This window comes from Lissotriton vulgaris, unplaced genomic scaffold (genome assembly GCF_964263255.1).
Source record: "Lissotriton vulgaris unplaced genomic scaffold, aLisVul1.2 SCAFFOLD_999, whole genome shotgun sequence".
Lineage (NCBI taxonomy): Eukaryota > Metazoa > Chordata > Amphibia > Caudata > Salamandridae > Lissotriton > Lissotriton vulgaris.
The window spans coordinates 623,576-649,215 of record NW_028249010.1 but is presented as its reverse complement, the minus strand read 5'-3'; the positions used below and the strand labels follow the sequence as shown (position 1 = coordinate 649,215).

At 50.2% G+C, this 25,640-nt stretch overlaps 1 protein-coding gene across 1 annotated transcript in view; it reads right to left on the bottom strand.

Moving 5' to 3' along the window:
- LOC147663740 (soluble scavenger receptor cysteine-rich domain-containing protein SSC5D-like) overlaps positions 1 to 25,640 on the bottom strand; it is a 215,446-nt gene that overhangs the window by 83,856 nt on the left and 105,950 nt on the right. The window contains exon 2 of the mRNA XM_086950236.1: positions 16,394 to 16,714. Coding sequence (XP_086806362.1) covers positions 16,394 to 16,714 — 321 coding nt within the window. The remainder of the gene's footprint in view (positions 1 to 16,393; positions 16,715 to 25,640) is intronic.

Below are 25,640 nucleotides of genomic sequence, written 5' to 3'. Positions count from 1 at the left end.
ACTCTGCCTCCGTATCTGTGGGCCAAGACAGATTCGGACGTAGGACACATGATGATTGACCCAGTGCACATCACTGTTCGACCGGACGCAATACTCCCAAAACTTCCACAATATCGGATTTCGCCCGAGGGCGAGAAGGCATTGGTAAGGAGTATTCAGTCACTGATAGACGCAGGAGTGGTAGAGGAAGTGGTTAGCAACGTTTGCAACAGCCCTATCTTGCCCATCATCAAGAAACAAGGAGAGGGAGATGAGAAAGCATACCGCTTCATCATTGACCTTCGAGAGATCAACAAAGTGGTTGTACCCCAGTACCCCGTGGTCTCAGACATCACCACTATCCTGACTTTGATTCCTTCTACTGCCACCACCTTCACTGTCATTGACCTCAAAAACACATTTTTCTCTATCCCCATCCACCCAGACAGCCGATATCTCTTCGGCTTCACCCTAAAAGCCCGCTCATATAGATTCTGTCGAGCATCCCAGGGCTACACGGAAAGCCCCAGCATCTACAGCCAGGCCCTCAAGAGACAACTGGATCAGGTCCAGTTACCCGATGGAGTGGTGTTAATACAATACGTCGATGACATCCTTTTGGCGGCCGACACCACTCCACTAGCAGTCACAGCCACCATTCAACTCCTGCACTTCCTTGCGGAAAATGGCCACAAGGTCTCCAAGAAGAAGTTGCAATTCTGTCAACCCCAGGTCACCTACTTAGGCCACCTTTTGTCCAAAGACGGAAGGAAACTTACCCCTGACCGGATCCAAACCATCCTTGAAACCCCTGTCCCTAAGACTCAGAAACAGGTCCGCTCCCTACTAGGCCTCACCTCCTTCTGTCGGCAGTGGTTGCCAAACTTCAGCCTCATTCAGCCTATCTCTGCTAGCTAAAGATGTCCCTTTCCCCCTCCCTTGGACCCCTGAATGCCAATCCTCTTTCACAGAGCTACGAGATGCCCTTTGTTCGGCCCCTGTCCCAGGTACCCCCGATTACACAAAGCCCTTCTCCCTCTACACTCACGAAAGGGAGGGGTGTGCTTTATCTGTCCTGACCCAATCCATTGGCCCAAAGCAACGACCGTGCGCTTACTTCTCTGCCACTCTTGACCCCATAGCCAAAGCCTTACCTGCCTGCCTTTGAGCTGTAGCTGCCGCTGCTATCTCTATCCGACAGAGTGAGGGGATCGTGCTCTCGAATTCCCTCACGGTACTAGTACCCCATGCAGTTGACACCCTCCTGAACCAAACCAAGACGCAACACCTGACGAGTGCACGACTGACTGGATACGAACTGACTCTGCTCGCACCCCACATCACCCTGAAAAGATGCACCACACTGAACCCAGCAACTTTGTTGCCCCTACCGGAAAACGATCCCAGCGTGCCCCCTGTACATGACTGTGTGACCCTCATGGACGAACAGACTAGAAGTAGGGTTGACCTCAGAGACACAGCTTTTCCTGACCCTGACGGAGAACTGTGGGTTGATGGCTCTTGCATCAAACTCCCCGATGGCACCACTTCAGCCGCCTATGCAGTCACCACGGACCGAACTGTAGTAGAGACAGCCCGCATTATACAACGATCTGCACAGGCAGCGGAACTGATTGCCCTGACACGAGCATGCATCCTAGCAGCAGGAACCACAGCGAACATTTACACCGACAGCCAGTATGCCTTCGGGGTGGTTCACCATTTTGGGCTCCTTTGGAAGGAAAGGGGGTTCTTGACCTCACACGGCACTCCCATCTTACATGGAGATCTAGTTTCCACCTTGATCGAAGCTGTCCTTCTCCCCAAAAGACTTGCGGTCATCAAATGCCAGGCACACAAGAAAGTGACAGACATTATTGGACAGGGAAATGCACTAGCCAACATCACTGCTCGAACCACAGCTGAAAATAGGACGACAACACGCATGTACGTGACCAGGTTACAAGCAGAGAAATGGACCGACGCTAGGGACACTATTAGGGACATTCAAATGGCTAGCACACAACACGAATTAACTGAATGGGCACGGGTGGGACTGAAGGACGACGAAGGCTGCTGGCGGACAAAGGACACGAACAAATGGTTGCTACCCGACTCATACCTGATTCCCATACTGACTATGGCACACTCCCCTGCTCACATAGGATCAGCCCCCATGATTGAACTTGTCTCCAGAGTTTGGCACAACGACAAAATCACAGAGTCCGCCAAACGTCTGGTCCAACAATGCCTGATATGCCTACAACATAACCCCGGGAAAGGAACTGTGGTACCCCGGGGAGGGTTTGGGGTTCCCAATCACCCGTTTGAAGTCCTGCAGATGGACTACATCCAACTAGACAGATGCCAAGGCCTGAAATATGTACTTGTAGTGGTGTGTGCATTCAGCAAATGGGTGGAGGCATACCCAACCCGTGATATCACTGCTTTGGCCACTGCAAAGGTACTGTTAAAAGAATTTTTCCCTTGCTACGGCCTTTGTCGAATTTTATGGAGCGACAATGGACCCCATTTCGTAGCCGAAGTTATCCAGCTCATTTTAAAGGGGCTGGGTATCAAGCAGAAGTTCCACGCAGTCTTCCACCCCCAGTCTGCTGGACTTGTTGAGCGACACAATGCCACCCTAAAACTAAAACTAGCCAAGATAGTGGCTACCACAGGACTGAAATGGCCAGACGCTCTCCCACTGGCATTGCTATTGATGCGTTCCACCCCCACCAAACACCACTTGACACCTTACGAGGTCGTTTTCGGCCGACCCATGAGCGTCTGGTCTGCACCAAAACCGACTTCCATTCATGACGTCCCGGACGTCCTAATGTCTGATTACTTGTATAAATTGACTGAAACTCTGTCTGTCATTCACCAACAGGTGCTGCATGCCATCCCTGATGCTTCCAGGGGTCCCGGACACAACTTGCAACCCGGGGATTTTATCCTCATAAAGAACTTCCAGCGCGCCAAGAGTCTGGAACCCCGGTGGACGGGCCCCTGGCAAGTCCTACTCGCCACCCGAACAGCTCTTTGAGTGGAAGGAAAGCGGACCTGGGTGCATGCTCACCATTGTAAGAAGATCCCCCCGACCCTGATGACAACCGAAGACGTGACCACCCAGGAAGAGCTCCTGAACAAAGATCGACCATCGCTGGATTGCTACGCGGACACAGAGACACTTGAACTTGCAAAGATTCCTGACCCCACCGTGCCATCCAAAGAAGGGTATAACCTACAACGAAAGGAGAGAGTTTCAGCTAAGCAGACCGTTGACTAAGTCATAATTCTCAGATCGGTGGCCTAACACAGCAAGGGCTGTCAGGAGAGAAAGCCAGATGAGGTCTTTGGTTCTGCCCGCTACCGAACTCCCTCGAAGGTGATGGAAGCGCCCGATAAGAAGGTGATGGAAGCGCCCGACAAGAAGGTGATGGAAGCGCCCGATAAGAAGGTGATGGAAGCAACCGGACATCCGAAAATTCGCTACAGAAACCCAAAGACAGACAGACTCCACAGCTCAAAGACAATTGCACTTTTCATCACAATCCTTTTCTGCTTTCTCCTCATGACCACGCTCTGGATTGTGGAAGAAAATGCACCTGCTCATGAAACATTTCTGACCACTGCACAGCCTACCACCATGAAGGAACATTATCTGATCTCGCTCTCTCCTCAACTCAGAGAAAGGCGAAAGGAGTTTTGGAACAACTCCTTTGTGCAGCTGCTGCACCAGCACAATCTTGCCACCAACTGCTGGATCTGTGGGTTGCTACCCCACGCCACTGGACATTCGATACCTTTCATCCCTTCACCCTTCTCAATTCACGGCTCCTGCCTTGCTTGGCTGATCCTCCTGCAAGAAAGCTATAAGGACAATGCCACCTCCAGCAAAACCATGACACATTTCTTTCATGACGTCTGGCGAAACAAAACAAAGACACACTTCTGCCCGCAGACCTCCAACGACTCTATCCACATGGACATCCCTGCTAAAGAACGAATCGAAATGCAGGTGTTCAACAATCCAACCAGACCCACCTTCTCTTACCTACGGAAGCGAACAGCTGCCACTCTGACTGTGGCTCTATCAGTCATCAGCGTCACAGGCAATATGTGCATAGAAGGGCTCGGGACACAGCTGGTAGGCCGCAGTGCTTGCCGTTTCACCAGAACTTTGGACTCTACCGACCCACCTTCCTTTGTATCCTCTCTAAACATGTACTTTGTTTGCGGCACAAAGGCTTACACCTGGCTCCCCAAAGGCTGGGGGGGCATTTGTTTTATCTCCTTCATCCTTCCTCCGACCTATGTGGCTCCAGCGAATCACCATAGACAAAAACGAGCCAAGGACATTGAACAAGCCGACTCAACAGGAGCACAGTTCCTCGATGCTATGAAGGGACTTGTTCCACTCTGGGGCCCGATGGCAAACAGCCGTGCCATCAGACTTCTGACTCAGGCAGTCGAGACAACAATGAACATCACAGCTGGTATCCTTGCAAACAACACAGCCGAGCTTTAAGCGGTCCGCCTGGTGGCTCTCCAGAACCGCCTTGTTCTAGATGTGGTTCTAGCGGACCGTGGTGGAGCATGCCGCATTATTGGGTCCAGCTGCTGTACATATATACCGGACAACTCACCCTCAGTGTACAAGGCCATCGAACACCTCCACAGACTCTCCTCAGAAGTTCACCAGGAGCAGGAAGAATGGTCGCTTGGTGGATGGTTCTGGAGTACTGTTAAGAACTGGGGCTGGAGGCTGTTTACCATTATCCTGATTCCTGTAGTCGTAATATGTGGGTTATGCTTAGGAATTCAATGCCTACCGCCTCTGTGTTCATTATGTGCGAATTGTATTTGCCCTAAGACTGTGGACTTTGGAAAGGAACGCATGGGAGCATTATATGATGCTGAGGTTAGGAATTTAATGCAGATTGACGTTGAGTAGGCAAGCTGGCTAGATATGTTGAAAAGGGAGGACTGTTAAAACCTAGACTGCAGTGTCAACATTATCGGCGCCATCTTGCCCCCTTTTCGAGCCCATTCGTGCGCGTAAGCGGCAGCCATTTTGAGTACCATGGCCTCTCTGCCCATCGCCAACAGCCAGCGCGTCTTTCTCTCTCTCCTGACCTCGCAAGCATCCCCCCCCCTTTTGCGCTGACAGCCCCCGCTCTCACATGCCTTTAGCCATAAACCCCTCTTCAGCACAACTCTGCCTCGGAACCCCATCCTGTTCCCAGCGCGACACCTCCCTTCATTCCTTTCATGATCCCGGGTCCTTTGATAAAACCCCCTTTCCTCTGTGCCCGTTTGTCTCACTCGTTCCCAGGCCGCCACCTGGCCCTGCGGATACTGTTTATTGCCCCCCTATACAGTAGGAAGCTTCCCCCATCAAAGGATCCACGAGTTGATCAAAGCCCCCACCCCATGAGATCCGATCAACCACATACATTCTGTGAATCGGCAGAATGTCCAGCTGCGCGATAATCATCACCTGTTGTGAACGGGGTGGGGACTTCAACTGTAAATGTGTGTGGGAACGGGCCTGAAGCGGGGATTCCGAGGATGTCTTTCCGTACATCAAAGTATTGACAAAGATGTGTTTAATGCAATAAAGCAATAAACTTGTGTATAAGAGGCCAGGCCTCAGAGATGCAGTTAGAGCACCTCGAGAAGATACCCTGTTGTCTGATTTGATGTGTTCTGCTCCGTCGGAATAAAACTTCTATTTCCTGCCTTCCAGTCTCCAGCGCCTGCCTCTTTGTTTGGTAACTTGAGTGGGTATAGAGGCGGTTAACGCTGGGCAACTCTGAAAAAGGTCATCGGCCCTACCTTTTTCCACATCTCTGCCTCCCAAGGCCACTGATGACTCCCCCAGGTCCAATCCTCCAACGGTCCCCGACAATCGCCCAGTTCAACTGACAGCCAAGTCAGAGGCGAAGTCCCCCTCCTAAACCCATCTCTCCCACAGTGGTGCCTGGACTGCCCATTTGTATCCCTAGAGCTGTGGTGATTACCCATCCCTTGTGCAGGATCTCATGCACACATGTCCATACTTTGTACTATGGACTGGCCACTGGCCTTGCTGTTTTCTACTTGCGATGCCTATCTGGGTGATATGTAGTAAAGACAGTTACTCCTGTTGTCTGCTTTGTCTGTGTCCTTGCTGAATAAAATGTTTTCTGTATAGGTACTCGTCAGACACGGTCGCTCCACCTGAAGCTGCCGGCCCGACCCAAGTGCGGTATTGTTATTTAAGCTAAGCTTCACTCGATTGAATAATCTTTCCCCACAGAGCCCGACCGCAACTCCAGATTTGCATCACGGCCGATATTAATTATTTAATTCATTCCCTGCCTTGATTAGAGCTAAGCTGCACCGGACCTCAGCCACTTACTCCCATAGCGCCCGGTTTCAACAGTTAACTACTCATCCCCATAGCACTCCAACTCCTCCATAATTGCACTGTCTGTCTCGCAGCATAGCGCTTTTCGCCACTTGCACCAATTAGCATAATCACAGAGCGCCAGCCTCCATAACGTGCTGTAACGCTGAGCTGTGTCTGATTTGTCTTGCCTTCCATTTATTTGACTGTCTGTGCCCGATTTTGTTGAACAGTCTGTGCGTGTCATTTATACTGTGTGCCCCCATCTGTGCATTGGTTTTTGGCCGACTGCCATCTTGTTTAGTCTCTTGTTGTTGTTGTTGTGAAGCCTTCCCTCCCCGGATATCCACCCCGCCTCCCGCCTCCCAGCTGCTCCGCCCTCCCACAGCTCTTCAGGCTCGATCTCCCCACGAGACCTCTGTGACCGTCCTGACTCGTCAGACACGGTCGCTCCACCTGAAGCTGCCGGCCCGACCCAAGTGCGGTATTGTTATTTAAGCTAAGCTTCACTCGATTGAATAATCTTTCCCCACAGAGCCCGACCGCAACTCCAGATTTGCATCACGGCCGATATTAATTATTTAATTCATTCCCTGCCTTGATTAGAGCTAAGCTGCACCGGACCTCAGCCACTTACTCCCATAGCGCCCGGTTTCAACAGTTAACTACTCATCCCCATAGCGCTCCAACTCCTCCATAATTGCACTGTCTGTCTCGCAGCATAGCGCTTTTTGCCACTTGCACCAATTAGCATAATCACAGAGCGCCAGCCTCCATAACGTGCTGTAACGCTGAGCTGTGTCTGATTTGTCTTGCCTTCCATTTATTTGACTGTCTGTGCCCGATTTTGTTGAACAGTCTGTGCGTGTCATTTATACTGTGTGCCCCCATCTGTGCATTGGTTTTGGCCGACTGCCATCTTGTTTAGTCTCTTGTTGTTGTTGTTGTGAAGCCTTCCCTCCCCGGATATCCACCCTGCCTCCCGCCTCCCAGCTGCTCCGCCCTCCCACAGCTCTTCAGGCTCGATCTCCCCACGAGACCTCTGTGACCGTCCTGACTCGTCAGACACGGTCGCTCCACCTGAAGCTGCCGGCCCGACCCAAGTGCAGTATTGTTATTTAAGCTAAGCTTCACTCGATTGAATAATCTTTCCCCACAGAGCCCGACCGCAACTCCAGATTTGCATCACGGCCGATATTAATTATTTAATTCATTCCCTGCCTTGATTAGAGCTAAGCTGCACCGGACCTCAGCCACTTACTCCCATAGCGCCCGGTTTCAACAGTTAACTACTCATCCCCATAGCGCTCCAACTCCTCCATAATTGCACTGTCTGTCTCGCAGCATAGCGCTTTTTGCCACTTGCACCAATTAGCATAATCACAGAGCGCCAGCCTCCATAACGTGCTGTAACGCTGAGCTGTGTCTGATTTGTCTTGCCTTCCATTTATTTGACTGTCTGTGCCCGATTTTGTTGAACAGTCTGTGCGTGTCATTTATACTGTGTGCCCCCATCTGTGCATTGGTTTTTGGCCGACTGCCATCTTGTTTAGTCTCTTGTTGTTGTTGTTGTGAAGCCTTCCCTCCCCGGATATCCACCCCGCCTCCCGCCTCCCAGCTGCTCCGCCCTCGCCCCTCCCCCCCCACCATCCATATATGACCGATGCCTATACGCGCAGCGTGTACGCGCAGCGACCGCGCCCAATCCGCGCCGAAGGTGCACCAAAGGTAAGCCCGTCTACGCCCGTCCGCGCCTGGACCGCGCCCAGCACCAGTCCCCCTGCCCCTCGCGCTCCCCAGCCCTCCCGCATTACCTACGATGCCGCCACCCTCCTAGCCCTTAACCCCGGTCGCGCCCCCAACTGCGTCCAAGCCGCTCCTGGACACACCCATGGACCTTTCTCCTGCTACTCCTGCAAATTCAGCGGCACCGACAACATCTCCGCTACGACCACACCACAGATTCCCGACCCTAACCACCTACAATGCATCCTTCTCAACACCCGATCGGTGCACAGGCACGCTATTGACCTATGGAACCTACTAGACACCTTCTCTCCAGACGTCGCCTTCCTTACGGAAACATGGATGAATGCTTCCTCCGCACCAGACATCACCATTGCTATCCCTGAAGACTATAAGATCACCCGCAAAGACCGTACCAGCCACACAGGAGGAGGAATCGCTATCGTCCATAAGAAATCTATCCGCATCTCAACCAGCTCTGACGCCAACCTCGCCAATTCCGAACACCTTCACTTCCAGATCCACATCGACCCCAAAACAACACTCAGAGGCACTCTCCTCTACAGACCACCAGGACCCCGCGCAAAATTCAGTGAAGACATCACGGACTTCATCTCTCCACACGCGCTCCCCTCCAAAGACTATATTCTTCTGGGAGACCTCAACTTTCACCTTGAAAAGATAAACGACCACAACACCGCCACCCTCGTGGACAACCTCGCCAACCTCGGACTTAAACAACTAGTCACTTCCCCCACCCACATCGCAGGTCACACACTCGACCCCATCTTCACATCCAGCAATCATGTCTCCTTCAGCCACACTACGGATCTCCTATGGACCGACCACAGCTGCGTTCACTTCACCTACAACAAGCCGAATCCCATCAACCACTCCCAACCTACCCTGCAAAGAAACTGGAACAAAATCACCACGGACCAAATCTCCGCATCGCTCCTTCGAAACTCCCCAGCCCTCTCTTCTAACGCCAACGAAGCCGCCGCCAACCTCACCCTATGGTTATCCAACACCGCCGACACCTTAGCTCCACTGAAAAACCGTCAAAGCAAACCTGGCAGCAAGAAAGCCTCATGGTTCAACGATGATCTCAAGAAGTCCAAGAAACTCTGCCGCTCCCTTGAAAAGGCCTGGAAAAAAGACCCAACCACCAGCACCAAGGACGCCTTCAAAAGCGCCACCCGCACTCACCACCAACTGATCCGAAAAGCCAAGAAAACAGCATTCAAGGATCGACTTGACAACAACGCCCACAACAGCAAGGAACTTTTCAACATCGTCAAGGAATTTTCCAATCCCTCAGCCAACTCCAACGACATCACCCCCTCTCAAACCCTCTGCGACTCCCTAGCCTCTTTTTTCCACAACAAGATTGCAGACATCCACAACAGCTTTGACAACCAACCCGGAAACCAACCCACCCTACCATCTGCTGACCATCTTCCCCCCGTGAACACCCTTAACACCTGGAACCCAATCTCCACTGAGGACACCATCCGCCTGATGAATTCCATCCACTCAGGATCCCCTACAGACCCATGCCCTCACCACATCTTCAACAAAGCAGACTCCGTCATAGCACCCCACCTGAGAGATGTCATCAACTGCTCCTTAAACTCCGCTACCTTCCCAGAAGACTGGAAACACGCTGAACTCACCGCCCTTCTGAAAAAACCAACAGCGGACCCCACCGAACTCAAAAATTACCGCCCCATCTCGCTTCTTCCATTCCCGGCCAAAGTCATCGAGAAAGCCGTCAACAACCAGCTCGCCGCCTTCCTCGAAGCCAACAAATCCCTCGACCCCTCACAATCTGGCTTCCGAGCAAAACACAGCACTGAGACCGCCCTCATCGCAGCAACAGACGACATTCGAACTCTACTGGACAATGGAGACACAGTCGCCCTCATCCTCCTCGACCTCTCTGCAGCATTCGATACAGTCTGCCACAGCACCCTTCTACAACGCCTCAATAACATCGGAATCCAAGGAAAAGCACTTGAATGGATCACCTCGTTCCTCACCGGAAGAACCCAGAGAGTCCGCCTTCCTCCATTCAAGTCCGAGGCCTCTGAAGTCATCTGCGGCGTACCTCAAGGATCCTCACTCAGTCCCACCCTCTTCAACGTATACATGAGCCCCCTCGCGGCCATCGCACGCCAACACAACCTCAACATCATCTCTTACGCGGACGACACTCAACTGATCCTTTCTCTCACCAATGACCCCAGCACCGCCAAAACTAACCTACACGAAGGAATGAAAGAAGTTGCCGAATGGATGAAACAAAGCCGTCTGAAACTGAACTCAGACAAAACAGAAGTCCTCATCCTAGGCACATCCCCCTCTGCTTGGGACGACTCCTGGTGGCCGGAAGCCCTCGGAAAAGCACCCATCCCGACAGACCACGCACGGAACCTTGGCGTCATCCTGGATTCTTCACTCTCAATGAACAAACAAGTCAGCGCCGTATCCTCTTCCTGCTTCAACATTCTTCGCATGCTCAGAAAAACATTTCGCTGGATCCCCTCCGAAACAAGGAAAACAGTCACCCACGCTCTGGTCACGAGCCGACTGGACTACGGAAACACCCTCTACGCAGGTACCACCACTAAACTCCAGAAGAAACTCCAACGAATCCAAAACGCCTCAGCCAGGCTCATATTAGACATCCCACGCAACGAACACATCTCTGGTCACCTTAAAGACCTCCACTGGCTACCCGTCAATAAGAGGATCACTTTCCGACTGCTCACCCACGCACACAAATCACTCTACGACATCGGACCAGATTGCCTCAACTCTCAACTGTCCTTCTACACCCCCTCCCGCCAACTACGTTCTTCCAACCAAGCCCTCGCCACTGTACCTCGCATCAACAAGACCACCATGGGAGGCAGATCCTTTTCATACCTGGCTGCTAAAACATGGAACTCACTCCCCGCTTACCTTCGCCTCACCCAGAACCACCTAGCATTCAGAAAGCAGCTTAAAACGTGGATATTTGACAAATAATCCTCCTCCCCTTCCTAAGCGCCTTGAAACCCTCTGGGTATGTAGTGCGCTATACAAATTTTATGACTTGACTTGACTTGACAAATGATCTGTATGCCACTTGTCAATTGATTGTTTTACTTGTTCAGAGTTTACCAGAGCTGACAGGCACTCTAGTTATTCTTGACTCTGAGGCTTGAGGGTGCAATGATGGTTGTTTGTGATGATCTACTGGTATCCTAATCATCATTTAATCATGTTTGCTAAATTGTACACATGTCATGTTATGGCGCAATACCACAACAGAGGTGACTTCTATCAACAGGATTTCTTGCGTGGTGGCCTGGGTCCATCATATCTGTTTGATCTTTCTTGATGTGTATACAGCAGTGATTATGTGTGGTCATCTCGTGTAGGCCTGTCTTCCTAGTCATATGGGTATATTAGGATTAGGCCTGGGCGGTAAATTCTATTCCGCTTGCGGAATTTGGGTAATTTTGCGTCCCGCGGAGAACGAGAAATTGTTGCAAAATTCAGCATTCCCCGACTTCGCGAAAGTTTTTGCTTGTTCACGTTCTCAAATGCGTGTTCGCAAGATATTTCCCCCCGAGCACGCAAACAGCGATTGCGAACAGTAAAAAAGCATCGCCAACAAGCAATTCCGCACGTGTGTTGAATTTCTGCTTGTTCACGAGTTTTTACTGCTTCGCGGAGATCTGAGTAACACGATTACGCAAATTCCGCCCACCTCTAATTAGGATATGTGAACTTGAGTGGTCATACCGTGTGAATGGGCTGTCATTGTGAGCAGTGTTGATGTGTGTGTGCACCTGCAATGCCAACTGCACACATGTGTGATCCATGTAATGTATGCCTGTTTGTTTAAATTGTCTGCTATATGCTTCAGATTGTGGGCACATGTAGCAGTTGGTAGGTTGGGCACTGTGCAGTGTGTTGGTGGGTCCTTGCACCCCTGGGGGACACCTACTTGTTGTTGCTGCCAGTTGTGACTATGCAGAGTGTGTGATTGCCAAGTCTGTGTTGTGTTTTGTTCGTCAGTCATGTGTCTTGTTTCTGTTTGTGCTCACTGTGCATACTTGCTCAGCCACACTGACATTATTTCAGAGTTTTCTCATGCATTGCTGTCACTTGACATATTTTTGTCTCCAGTATGGTAGGTGGTATGTAGAGTCATGCCATCCCCTATAGGTGCTTCTGATGCATACTCATTGTGAGTGCCTCCTCTATTTGTTTGTGTACTTTACCCTCCTCACCTGTCTACTATTGACATACACACCACTTCAATCTCATGTCTCCCCCCCCCCCCATGGCTTGCCAGTGTGTAAGCCTCCATACCACTTTGTAGTATGACACTATGCTTTGTGATGCTGAACTGTGTACAGGACAAATGTGCCACTCAGGACAGTTTCCCAATTAGTTATGTGTAATTTTCTTCTACTGATTTGCTGTCATGGTTGCTCATGCGCAGTGCATATGTTTGGGCAGCACAGTTCTCTAGTCTGGTTGTTTGCCCCTGGGTTTCCTTTAGTTGTACATCTGTGGGTGTTGGGTAAACTGTATGTGTGTTTGCTGAGGTACTCCTACCCTTCCAGAGTGTAATGTTCTCTGTGTGCTTTGATGATTTGTGTTGTGGGAGTTCATGGTGTGGTACTCAGATGTGTGTGCTAATTATTTGGAGGGTGTGCACACACTGCTTGGTGTGCATGCAGTGTTGTCAGTGTGTGTTGCCCTGTAACTGCTTGTTGTGCATCTCCCTGATATCCAGCTGAGTTTGCAATGTGATGGATTGGTATGTGCATCTGTTGTGTTTTTGTTGTGGATGTATGCAGTGGTTGGCCTATGTTCGTTCTTTCTACTGACAGATGCTATGTGTGCTTGATGTTCTATTTGCATGACGTAGTGTGAGTAGTTGTTGATGTGTGATACATTCAAATGTGTGTTACAGGTGTAGTGTGCATTAATTGTGTATCTGTCACATGCAGCAAGGTGGATTCTTGTTACAAGGCTTGTTTTGAGTAAACATTGGTGGTTCGTCTTCCTATTTTTGACCTGTCATTTGTCAGGATGTGCTTGTGTATGGTTGTGGTACATTATGGCCCCTTGTTCACTTCATAAGTGGTGTGGTGTATCTGTCTGTGTTAGCTGATTGTCCCGTTGATCCCAGTTAGTGTTCATGATTGATTTATGAGGATGCTCTTCTTCTTTGTGTTGAGGTTTAGTGTCTGGGCATTGGCCCTGAGTGGCAATTTTGTGTACTCCTGTTCTGCCTAGGGTCACATTGCTTTTTTACTGTTTGGCCACACTTGTGTGGGCTTGTTGGACTCCTGTGTATGTTATTTGTGAGCTTTGTGTTTGGCTATTTTCAGAATTGGTTCAGGCATTCTTGAGTGTGAGTGTGATGTTTGTGGATGCCCCACAGGGAGTATGATTGGTTTTCATTGAACTCACATGACATCATTTTGACCATTATGTGTGTTTCTCACAGGTGTTGAGTGTTGCAGGTGTGAGGTGGGTAGAGAATGGGTATCTGTGAAGGTCCTACTTGTGTTTGACAGTCAGGAAGTGTGACAATGGTCCATGTGTGTTATACTGATGACATACACATGTCAAGTAAGTTGTCACAGATGTGTGTTCTCACTGTTCGATTTCAGACACTTCCTATCATCCCTGTGCCTATGCATGTCTTGCCTTGCTGTCTCCCTGAGTTGTTGCACAGAGGTCACTTTGATTTAATGTCACTCACTATACAACCAATGTCTGATTTGATGGCCTGAGGGTGGTGTGATATGTTTCTTTTCTTGCATGTGATGTACAGATGCTATGTGGCTTGCTCCATGGTTTTCCAGCACTGTCCACTTCACTTTTGGCAGGCCCATTCATTGTCCTCCGTTTGTGCTGGACTATGGCGTGAGTATGAGGCTGTGTGTCAGTTGGGTGTTTGTGAGTGACTTGACAGGCAGTGCGAACAGTTCAGTGGATGTTAATATGCAGTGTGAGTCTTCATTTGGTATTTATGCTCAGTTTGCTTCCCATGAGTGGAAGGTTGGGGTGAGGAGGAGGGCTGTCCAGCTGCCGAGCTTCTGTGCAGGGTGTCCATCTTCAACCCTACCTTACTAGTTAATCTCACTTGTCCTTTGATGTGTGAGATGGGAGGTCTGGCAACACTTGGCAGATTTTTTGTGCAGGGGTGCACAGCAGGAGCAGACAGCATGCTCTCAACTGGGTGTAGGAAGCATGGTGTGGGAAGGGTAAATGTGGAGCCCGGTGAATCTTAGCTGACTGCCCATGCATGGCACATGCCCTGCCTACTACATTGTGTGAAGATTTTTTCACGTCTTCACCGCTGGGGTGACGTGACCGGGACATTGCAGTGAATTTGCATTTGATGGATGACACGGATGTGGAGGGGTAAGTTTCTGGCAGGTAGGTAATGTGTGGGTACAATGGGGGATATATTCCTATCCCCACCAGAGTGTCTGATGTGGACAGGAACTGTATGTTAGCACAGCAGTTGTGTGTTGTGGCTCTGTGCTGAGTTGTGTATTAGTGTTCCTGCATCGTTGTCCGCGATGGTGCATTATTTGCTGGTAGTGGATGAGGTACAGCAGCGGAAAGGCTTGAAGAGCTGGATCCATTGCGGTCAGGACAAGGTGGAGGGGACCGGGAGTCTGGTTTCATGCTCTGCTGTTGTGCTTCTGCCGTCTCTGGGTGGGTGGATTCTCCGCTGCGGTGTGATGGGCCGTTTGAGGTATTGTGATTTGTACGGCGGACGGGACGTCATTCCGCACGGCGTTGTGTCTCGATTGGCAAACTCTGCACGGTGGCGGGTGCAAAAACTGGGCAGTTCACATAACTCTGTAGCAGATGGAAATGGGCTATGTTTGGCCATCGTAATATGACGGACGCGAGGACCACGAGTGTAGTGCGGGAAAGGTCATTTTCTGCCTCCACCCACCATCCTAATGAGCCCCTAAGATCCTGATTTTGAATTTGGTGGATGAGTGATTCTGTCACAAACATGATGGATATTTCATGTTGTGTCTGATCTCTTGTGTGTACGCTCTGGTGTACTAGGCTTATTTCTATGGTTCACCGTATTAGATTATTGTTGTTATGATGACATTCTTTTTACTAACATCTACTCTATTTTTCACATTAAGTTTGGACATTTTATTCTTTGTTTTGACTATATTATTGTTGTGATACTGCATACATACTGTGTACATTGCCCTAAATTGAGCTTCATTCTCGGTACAAATGCTGCAAGGGGGTTGAGCTCAGGTTAGTTTTGTGGCTTTGGTTTTTACTCAGAGAGGTAGTGACATTATTCCTTGTGGTAGGAGACTGCCTACTCCAAAGAATAATCCCCCATTGTTACTTACTTCAAATGTGGCTCTGCAGATGGAAATACATTCATATTTGTTCAAAAAGTTTTTCATTATAAAGGTAAGACCCCCTCCATTCTCGTCAGAACTGTGATCTTGACACATTGAGTAGTCCATTGGTGAAAGGTCTTTGCAAAGGTCTGATGTACAATTATCCAGATTTTGGTGTTAGATAATATATTCAGGTTAAGATCCTGAATAAGTTCTTCAATAGAGATAGCATTTCTATCAGCTGATCAAGCATTAGTTAAAGACCATATACCCTAAAGATATGACTGGAGGTGGAAGGAGGCAGAGGGAAGGGAGGTGGAGGCAAAATTCAGACCTGGATCCCTCAGTGTTGATATAACTCCTTCATCAGCCCCAATGAGAGGGGAGTGGAGATGATACACAGAGGCATGGATGACTGGGAGAAGCCCAGGAGACTGACACAATCTGGGATAAAACTGGCCACTGTCTCTGGCAGTTTCAATTTAATACCCCCCTCAACGGTGGTAATTATGGTCTATTCTGCAAAATCTGAATTCTGCAAATCAGTTTTTTGTAAAAAGCCATGTTCAATGAAGACACAAAATGGAAGAACAAAAGCTGGGTGAGCCGGATTTGTATTGCCATAACTGAAATCCTCTCTTCCAGGTTAGAATTCTCGAAGTGAGAGGGAGTGAAGAGTTTGTGTAGCACACACCCAAGAAACACAAATGTCACAAATCATCACCTTACAAGAAAGGAAGAAGAAAGAAGCACCAGGAAGCTGCCTGGTTTGTCACAATTTACTACCATAGAATTCCACCCACATTCCGACTAAATGTCCGATTTGTCAAAATTACCTGATATGATCTGAAGTGTTTCTTACCTGTGCAGTGTACCGATGCATCCCTTATTTGCTTACAAGATGCTGGTGGTTTGGAGCTGTAGGAACACTTTAACACACTGGACTCATCTCCTCTGCAGCCCACATTGTATATTATAGGAAAGATGTTTCGGATGGCTCCAAAGACAGACCCTCCAGGGGCTGAGATTGGCACTCCACACCCCAGCTGTCTGCAGACCACAGCGGCATCGTTCATATCCCAATACAAGTCACAAATTGTTCCTTCATTGCCATCTATAGTAACCAGCACAGCCCCAGCACAAGGATCCGCAGCATTAGAGAGGCGAACGACATCTGCATCAACTGTAAAGATACAGAGAAAAATGAAAAGTTTATTTACATGTCAAACCATAAGGGTATGTATTATGTACATCTCCCAGTACAGTGTCTACTTCTCAATTTCACCCAATCACAGGGAGACAGGGTGAGAGAAAGAGAGGATGGAAGAGACAGATAAAGTTAAACAGAGCCTGACGGATAGAGAAAGGGTGAGAGAGACAAAAAGGGAGAGCTGGAGAGAGATGTGCAACAGATCGTAAGACTAAGAGGGGCAGAGAAAGAATGACATAAAGGGAGAGTGAGTACGAAAGAGAGTTGGAGAGAGAACGAGAGACAATAAGAGAAAGAAGGTAGGGGAGGGGGAAGAAAGAGAGGACAGGGAAGATAGAAAGATATAGATGAATCAAGAGAGAGAGGAAGAAAGGGAATCACAGAACACAAGAGAGGGAGTGAGAACAGTAGATACTGAAGGTGAGAGAAAGGCCAAGAGACAGAAAGATATTAGAGAGTGAACAAGAGAGGGTGGCAGAGCCCAAAAGAGTGAAATAGAGAGTGAGAGATAACAATTTAAAGGGAAAAAGAGGGAGGGGAGAGGGAGAGAAAGAAAGAGAATTAGTGATAGAAAAAGAGGGAGAAAGCAAGAGTGAGAATGAAGGAGAGAACAGGAAGAAAATGAGAGGGCAGGATGGAAAGAAAGAGGGCAAAATAGAAAAAGAGAGGGGGTAGCAGAAGAGATAGTAACAGTAAAGAAAGAGAGAGAAAGAAGGGGAAGTGGAGCAAAGAATGGAGAGAGAGGGAGAGAGAAACAAAAAGACAGAGAGAGAATAAGAGATTGAAAGAAAAATAAATATTGCAGAGAGAATGAGAGAGAAAAGTAGAGAGCGAATGAAAAAGAAGGGTCTAGAAAATAAATATTTGCTTTTCACAATACTAAGACATAGAATGTAAAAGCCATGGACAGAGAGATCAGCATATTTGATACAATTCATATTCGGAATTACATTACAAATCTTTATTTAGAGTGTTGTGATGTTTACAAAAGCAAGCACTGAGAGGAATAACACACATACACACCGCCGAGACTCCTATGAAGACCCCAGCAATATCCAGGCGGATTTAAATGTGCTTGATTTGTTCGGTAATGATAGCCAAGAGACTGAATTAAGCTCCTGTTGTTTGCTCCGTGCTCGTGCATGCAGGGTCTGTGCATTTATTTCTCCTCTCTTTATCACATATATTAATTGGGAAAATCTTTCAGTCAGTGCATGGGGTGCAGACAGCAGAGCTTGGAAACTCAGGAGAGCAATTGCCTCTTTGATTTTAACACATGTGCTGAATTAGGGTGTCAAGATCAGCCTGTCAGAAATAGCAACAAACCCAAATACGCTCTTCTAGCGCATCTGTTGATTGGTTGTGGGTAACAGAAATCACCTACAACAGCTCCCAACATTCCTCTACCTTGCATACGCCTTTCTTCAGTTCTTATGGGCATCATCCTCGGGTCGATCCTATGTTGTTGCCTACCGCTAGTACTAAGCTGCCTGAAGTCAGGGAGAGATTGTTGCGTGTTCGCAAGGTGCTCCTTGTCACACACAAGAACCTGATTAAAGCCAAGGCTATTTACAAATCACAAGCGGAAAGACACCGCAGGCCCAGTCCAGTGTACAGGAAAGGGGATTTGGTGTGGTTATCCACCAAGCACATCAAGTTCAAGAGACATAGCGTATTTAATTCCCGGTTCATAGGACCATACAGAGTGGTGAGACATGTCAACCCTGTTGCTGTGAGGTTGAGATTACCAGCGCACTTTCGGGTACACCCTGTTTTCCATGTGTCGCTCTTGAAACCCTCTCTCTGTCCTGTGCGCCGAGCACCCCTGCCTATCTGGGTCCAGCAGGAGAGGGAGATCGAAGTGCAGAATATTCTCGATTCCAAGTGGGTGAGGGGACGCATACACTACCTGATTTCTTGAAAGGGCCATGGTCCGGAGGAGAATTCCTGGGAGCTGGCTGGGTCGGTGCATGCGCCTAGATTGGTCGCCAGGTTCCACCGTTTATGGCCGGATCGTCCTGCAGCCGGTGCCCACCCTTTGTGAGGGGGGTTGTACTGTCAAGATCAGCCTGTCAGAAATAGCAACAATCCGAAATACGCTCTTCTAGAGCATCGGAAAGACTGAGGACTACACTTCCCATCAGGCTGAGGGGCAGGCGCGTAATGGAGGCATGGTGCGTGCGCATCGCGTAATCAAAAGGAACCCCGGAAGACTAGGCGTCGCCGATAATTCCTTTCACTGCCTGGAGGACGGTTTGTTTCTAAGACTTAGTGGTAAGAAAGCGGATCTTACCCGCGATATTCCTGTTTCTTGTTGCACACTGTGTTGGAACAGTGTGAGCCACGCAGTTGGCGTGGAGTCTTGTCGTTATATCGATTTCCTCTCGGCTAAGGGGGAAAACTACGGCGATATACTTTTGCTTGCTGCAAACCGGGGTGAGACCATACAAACCACGTTGGGAACGTGGCGTCTTGTTGGAATAATACTTTCCTCTTTGCCGAGGGGGCAAATAAGTGTATGTTTCGAGTGCAAGTAAACTTTGAAACCTATCCAGAGAACCGAGGCACAAACCACGGTGAATCAGTCTGAATATTTATTATTTGGTGCTACTCAGTCCAGGGTGTGTTATTGAACACCCAAAAGCAAAGACACGCCTTAAAAGTGAAACGGAGCTGAGAACCCTTTACCGTTTCTGTTGGTATATTCAATGTGTTCTTTCCACAACCTTTGTTTATCATTTTCCCTGCATAGGAGACACAAGAGGGGTACTATTTTCAGAGGGAATTCTCTCACCCATTGAGGAAAGTTATTACATGTTTTAGGTAGGTGTGGCAGCCCTCCTTTTACATAGCGTAGCCCTCATAGGTTAAGGTTTTCATGAGTTGTCTCTCTGTTTGTTGTTTTATAGCTGGGTAGAGTGCCAGGTACCACCTCACTTCGTGTCTTCTAAAAAGAAACAGTCACATGTATTTTTCCTTTACAGGTACGAGTGTGGTTTATTGTACAATCTTCCTTGAACTAAAGGGATACAGAGAAGTGAGTGGGTTAGACTCGCACGCTCGGGAGGGTCTTCTAAACGAGTTGTTCTTTGTCGTTACAGATCTCCCTCCCTGCTGTCCCCTTCCTTTCCCTCCCCGGTTGGACTCCCTTAGCAGTCTGTGTTATCTTATTCAGACTCTGAGGCCATTCATAGGGGAGGTTATAGGCCTAGCAACACAGCCCCGAAGAGGCCAGAAGGCAGAGCCTGACATAGGGAACATTAAATATATCAACAACTTCAGGTCCTGCCAGGGAGGTTGATTTGCCCCCAGGTTCTGTCATAGAATTTGAGAAAGTGAGCAAGAGCTCAAAGACTGCACCCCAACAGCTTCGGGAGAGAATGGAGCCCACATATAATCCTTTGCAAAGTTGCTGAACTGCATTGTGTGAAGAGGAGAACAGCATGAGGTCATATTTATTAAGGACTGGCATGCTGTCTTTTCATTCCTTGAGCAGACTTGCTGAAAAGGCTGCTTTTTGTGATGCATAAACTCACACCATGGTGCAGGGGTTAGCATGTTCTGTCTAGCACAGAAGTTGTACTGAAAATAAACCCATCAATTGCGTAGTCCAATTGTCCAAAAAACTATCACTTCAGCACACGTGCAATTCAAAGGTTGCTTAGAGAAATGTAAGAATTCCCTTATTTACCTTGTCTTTCAATGCAGCATTATTTATTGACCCAAAGCTCAACCTAGTTTGCCAATCTTAGCAGAGTAAACTTTGCTTCAAAACACAATGGGTGTTTTTGCTGAGCTGCCCAAATTACACCCAATAAGCACTATTTTCACTGAGAAACAGGCACATTTCCATCACAAATAGCCAGTGCTTCAGAACAAAGGATTGAGGAATTGTTATAACAGTTAAATGAAGAGGGCCTTGATCAGCCTGTTGCCTTTATTAGCAGGAGGCTTATTCCCAGAGAGCAGAGGTGGAGTGTCATTGAGAGAGGGGGCTTTGCTGTGATATGGAGCTGTGACCTGACCTGACCTGGTCAGTCCGGTCGCTCCTCCTGCCGCGTGGCCACCCCAAGTGTGCCCGATCTCCTCCCGCTGCCACCGCCACTGCCGAGTCAAGACTGCCCCTGTCTTGGTTTGGCCCCTGTCCCTGACTGTCCCTGTGCCTGCTTGTTTTTCTCGTTGTAAGCTGTATTATTTTCTGCCGTTTTCTCGTTTTTCTCATGTTTGCCCTTTAAGTTTTTGTCCCATTGTCCATCGTTGTTCCCTGCCCCACCCCGCTCCCTGCCGCTGCTCCCCCGCGGCCCCACCCCCGCTCCTTCTAGCATCTCCGCACGCTCCCCCCCACTCGCGACCCCGCTCACGCCTCCCAGCTGCTCCTCCCCCGTCCCCCCCACTCTCCATTTACGGCAGAGGGCATGCTTATGCGCAGCGTTGACGCGCAGCGGGCGCGCCGCTTGTGCGCCAAAGGTAAGCCCATCTGCGCCCGTCCGCGCCTGGACCACGCCCAGCGCCAGAACCCCTGGCCCCCGCAGATGGCAGCCCACCCGCCGGACCTATGATGCAGCCACCCTCAACGTACTCAACACCGGCTGGACCCCCGGCTGCCACTGAGCCACCCCAGGACGCACCCACGGACCCTTCACCTGCCAATCCTGCAAGTTCTCCTGCATCTGGACCTGCACCGCACCCGCCAAGCCGAGCACCAGCAGCAACCACATGAAGTGCATCCTGCTCAACACCCGCTCCATCCACAGACACGCCGTCGAACTCTTAAACCTCCTCGACTCCACATCCCCAGACGTTGCCTTCCTCATGGAAACCTGGATGAACGCCTCCTCAACTCCCGACATCGCCATCGACATCCCGTACGGATACAAGATCACCCGGAGGGACCGCGTCAACTAGACAGGAGGAGGCATCGCCATCGTCCACAAGAACACCATCCGTATCACGACCAGCTCCGACGACACCTTCGCCGCCGCCGAACACCTGCACTTCCAGATACACACCGACCCCAAGACCACCCTCAGAGGCACCCTCATCTACAGACCCCCGGGACCACGCACACAATTCAGCGAAGACATTGCCAACTTCATCAGCCCGCAAGCCCTCCCCTCCGCTGACTACATCCTGCTAGGGGCCCTCAACTTCCACCTGGAGAACAACAGCGACCGCAACACCACCACCTTGCTGGACAACCTCGCCAACCTAGTACTCAAGCAACTGGTGACCACCCCCACCCACTACACTGGCCACACGCTTGACCCCGTCTTCTCCTCCAGCAAAGACATCTCCTTCAGCCACGCCACCGGACTCCACTGGACAGACCACAGCTGCGTCAACTTCAGCTTCAGAAAGACCACGCTCCACCACCACCCGCATCAGGTTCCCCGCAGAAGCTGGAACAAGATCACAGCCAACCAGCTTGCCACATCCCTGAGCCAGAACCCTCTGGCCAGCTCAGCGAACCCCAACCAAGCCGCCAGCAACCTCACAAGGTGGATCAGCAACTGCGCAGACGACCTCGCTCCACTGAAGACCCCCCCGTCAGACCCGGAAACAAGAAAGCATCCTGGTTCACTGACGAACTCAAGAGCTCCAAGAAGAACTGCCGAGCCCTCTAGAAAGCCTGGCGCAGAGACCCGACAACAGACAACATGACCACCCTCAAGCTCGCCACTCGAAAACACCACCAGCTGATCCACACCACCAAGAAAACCGCATTCAAGGAACGACTAGACAACAGCGCCCACAACAGCAAGGAACTCTTCAACATCGTCAAAGATCTTGAACCCTAGAGCCGGAAACAACATCACCCCATCGCAAGACCTCTGCAACTCGCTCGCCTCGTTTTTCCACAGCAAGATCGCAGGTATACACAACAGTCTCAGCACACAGCCGATGCAACCTACGACCACACCGACGCCCTCCACCACCACCCTCCACGCCTGGACCCCGATTAACACCGAAGACACCATCCGCACAATGAACTCCATCCACGCCGAATCACCAACCGACCCCTGCCCTCACCACGTCTTCAACAAGGCTGACTCCATCATCGCATTCCATCTCCGGGACATTATCAATGCCTCTTTTGACACCGCCACCTTCCCAGTGAGCTGGAAGCACGCCAAACTCAGTGCCCTACTGAAGAAACCATCAGCGGACCCCACTGACCTCAAAAACTACCACCCCATCTCGCTCCTTCCTTTTCCTGCCAAAGTCATCGAGAAGACCGTCAACAGACAGCTGGCCGCCTTCCTCGAGATGAATGGATCCCTCGACCACTCGCAGTCTGGTTTCAGAGCCAACCACAGCACCGAGACCACCCTCATCGCAGCCACAGATGACATCCGAGCCCTGCTTGACAACGGGGAAACAGCGGCACTCATCCTCCTGGACCTCTCCACGGCGTTCGACACGGTCTGCCACCGCACCCTAGTGCAGCGCCTCAGCAACATCGGAATTCAGGAGAAGGCACTGGAGTGGATCATCTCCTTACTCGCTGGAAGAACCCAGAGAGTCCGCCTCCCCCCATTCAGATCAGAGGCCACCGATGTCATCTGCGGCGTACCACAAGGATCATCCCTCAGCCCCATGCTGTTCAACATCTACATGAGCCACCTCGCGGCCATCGCACGCCAACACAACCTCAACATCATCTCCTACGCCAACGACACCCAGATGATCCTCTCCCTCACCAACGACCCAGCAACCACCAGAACCAACCTACACGAAGGGATGAAAGACGTAGCCGAGTAGATGATGAACAGCCACCTGAAACTGAACTCAGATAAGACAGAACTCCTCATCCTGGGATTAGCACCCTCCGCCTGGGGCGAATCCTGGTGGCCCCCTGCCCTAGGCAGTGCACCCAAACCAACGGACCACGCACGCAACCTGGGCTTCATCCTGGACTCCTCCCTCTCATTGACCAGACAAGTCAACGCCGTCTCCTCGTCTTGCTTCAACATCCTACGCATGCTACGGAAGATCTTCCGGTGGATCCCCACCGAAACCAGGAAGTCGGTCACCCAAGCGCTCATCACCAGCCGACTAGACTACGGGAACTCCCTCGACGCCGGAACCACAGCCAAACTTTAGAAAAGACTCCAGCGCATTCAGAACGCCTCAGCACGACTCATCCTGGACATCCCCCGACACAGCCACATCTCCGGACACCTGAGAGACCTGCACTGGCTCCCCGTCAGCAAGAGAATCACGTTCCGACTCCTCACCCACGCACATTAATCTCTCCACAACCAAGGCCCCAGATACCTCAACGACCGCCTGACCTTCTACACTCCAACCCGCCAGCTACAATCGACTAGCCATGCCCTCGCCGCCGTTCCCCGCATCCGAAGAGCCACAATGGGAGGAAGATCCTTCTCCTACCTGGCAGCCAAGACGTGGAACTCCCTCCCTATCCACCTCCGCCTGACCCAAGACCACCTCTCCTTCAGGAAGCAACTCAAGACCTGGCTGTTCGAGCAGTCGCGGACCCCCCCCAAGCGCCTTGAGACCCTCTGGGTGAGTAGCGCGCTATACAAATGCCTTGATTGATTGATTGATTGATTGATTGATATTTGATTGGGACTCACTTTTGTGCTCAAACTGACCACAGGACTCTCAGATGGGTCATGCAGATGAGAGAGGAGAAACCAAGCTGTTAAGGTGGTCCATTCCCTACAGGGAATTTACTGTATAGTACACTGCTTTCCAAACTGTGTGGCGCAACACGTTACTGTGTCGCGACCCACACGTAGGTGTGTCACGCGATGTGACGCGATGACGTCTGCTGGCCTGCCGAAATTAGAATGCGACTCGAGCCCCCTAATAATAAAGAGCTTATAGAGCGCTCAGTAACGCCATCGCGGCGTGTCCCCGCGCTAAGCTACCAGTAAAACCTGCCTAGAAACATCCAGCCTCTATGCAGTATATAGGTGAGTTTTGAGCAGAGCCCTGAAACGTAGTTCATTGCCCTCCAGTCGCAGCACGGGAGGTAATTTATTCCAATTTTGCGCTGCTAGTAACGCGAAGGAACGCCCACCTATTCTCGCCTTCCTGATCCTGGGGACTGTCAGCAGACCGGTACCCTCTGACCGGAGGGTCCTGGTAGGCTCATATCGGCTGACTAGCTCCTTCAGATATGTTGGTGACTTGTCCCAGACAATACGATGGCAAAAAAGGAGGCACTTAAATAGCACACGCTTCTTCACCGGCAGCCAATGAAGCGCATCCAGCGCCAATTTCGAGCTGGCTCTCCTGGGTCTTCTTAACACCAGTCTGGCGGAGGAATTCTGGATGACTTGTAGGCGACCTATGCTGCCCTCGGTTGCCCCCAAGAACAGAATGTTGCCGTAATCTAACCGCGAGGTCACCAGTGCCTGCGTTAGAGTTCTTCTGGCTGATAAAGGCAGGAGGTCTAAGGTTTTATTTAGGGTCTTTAGGACTCCAAAACATTTGCCCACAAGGCGCCTTATGTGGCCTTCATATGAGAGCGAAGGATTCATCCAAATTCCCAGATTCTTAGCCTCCTGACATGGTATGGGGGTAGGGCCCAGGCATGACGGCCACCACTCATCCGACCATTTCTCACTTTTTCCCCCTACCACCAACACCTCTGTTTTGGAGCCATTGAGTTTTAGACAATGGGCATCCATCCACTCTGCTAGTGCCTGCATACAGGATTTAAAATTTTTAGGGGTGTTGGAGGTACTCTGCGATAGGGAGATTAGCAGCTGAGTGTCGTCAGCGTACGACACTAATTCCACCCCAAAAGAGTGTACAACTTTCGCCAGGGAGGCCATGTATAAATTAAAAAGAGTGGGGCTCAAAGCCGAGCCCTGAGGCACTCCCTGTTCTAGTGACATCTCCCCTGAGCGGCATGTCCCCTGCT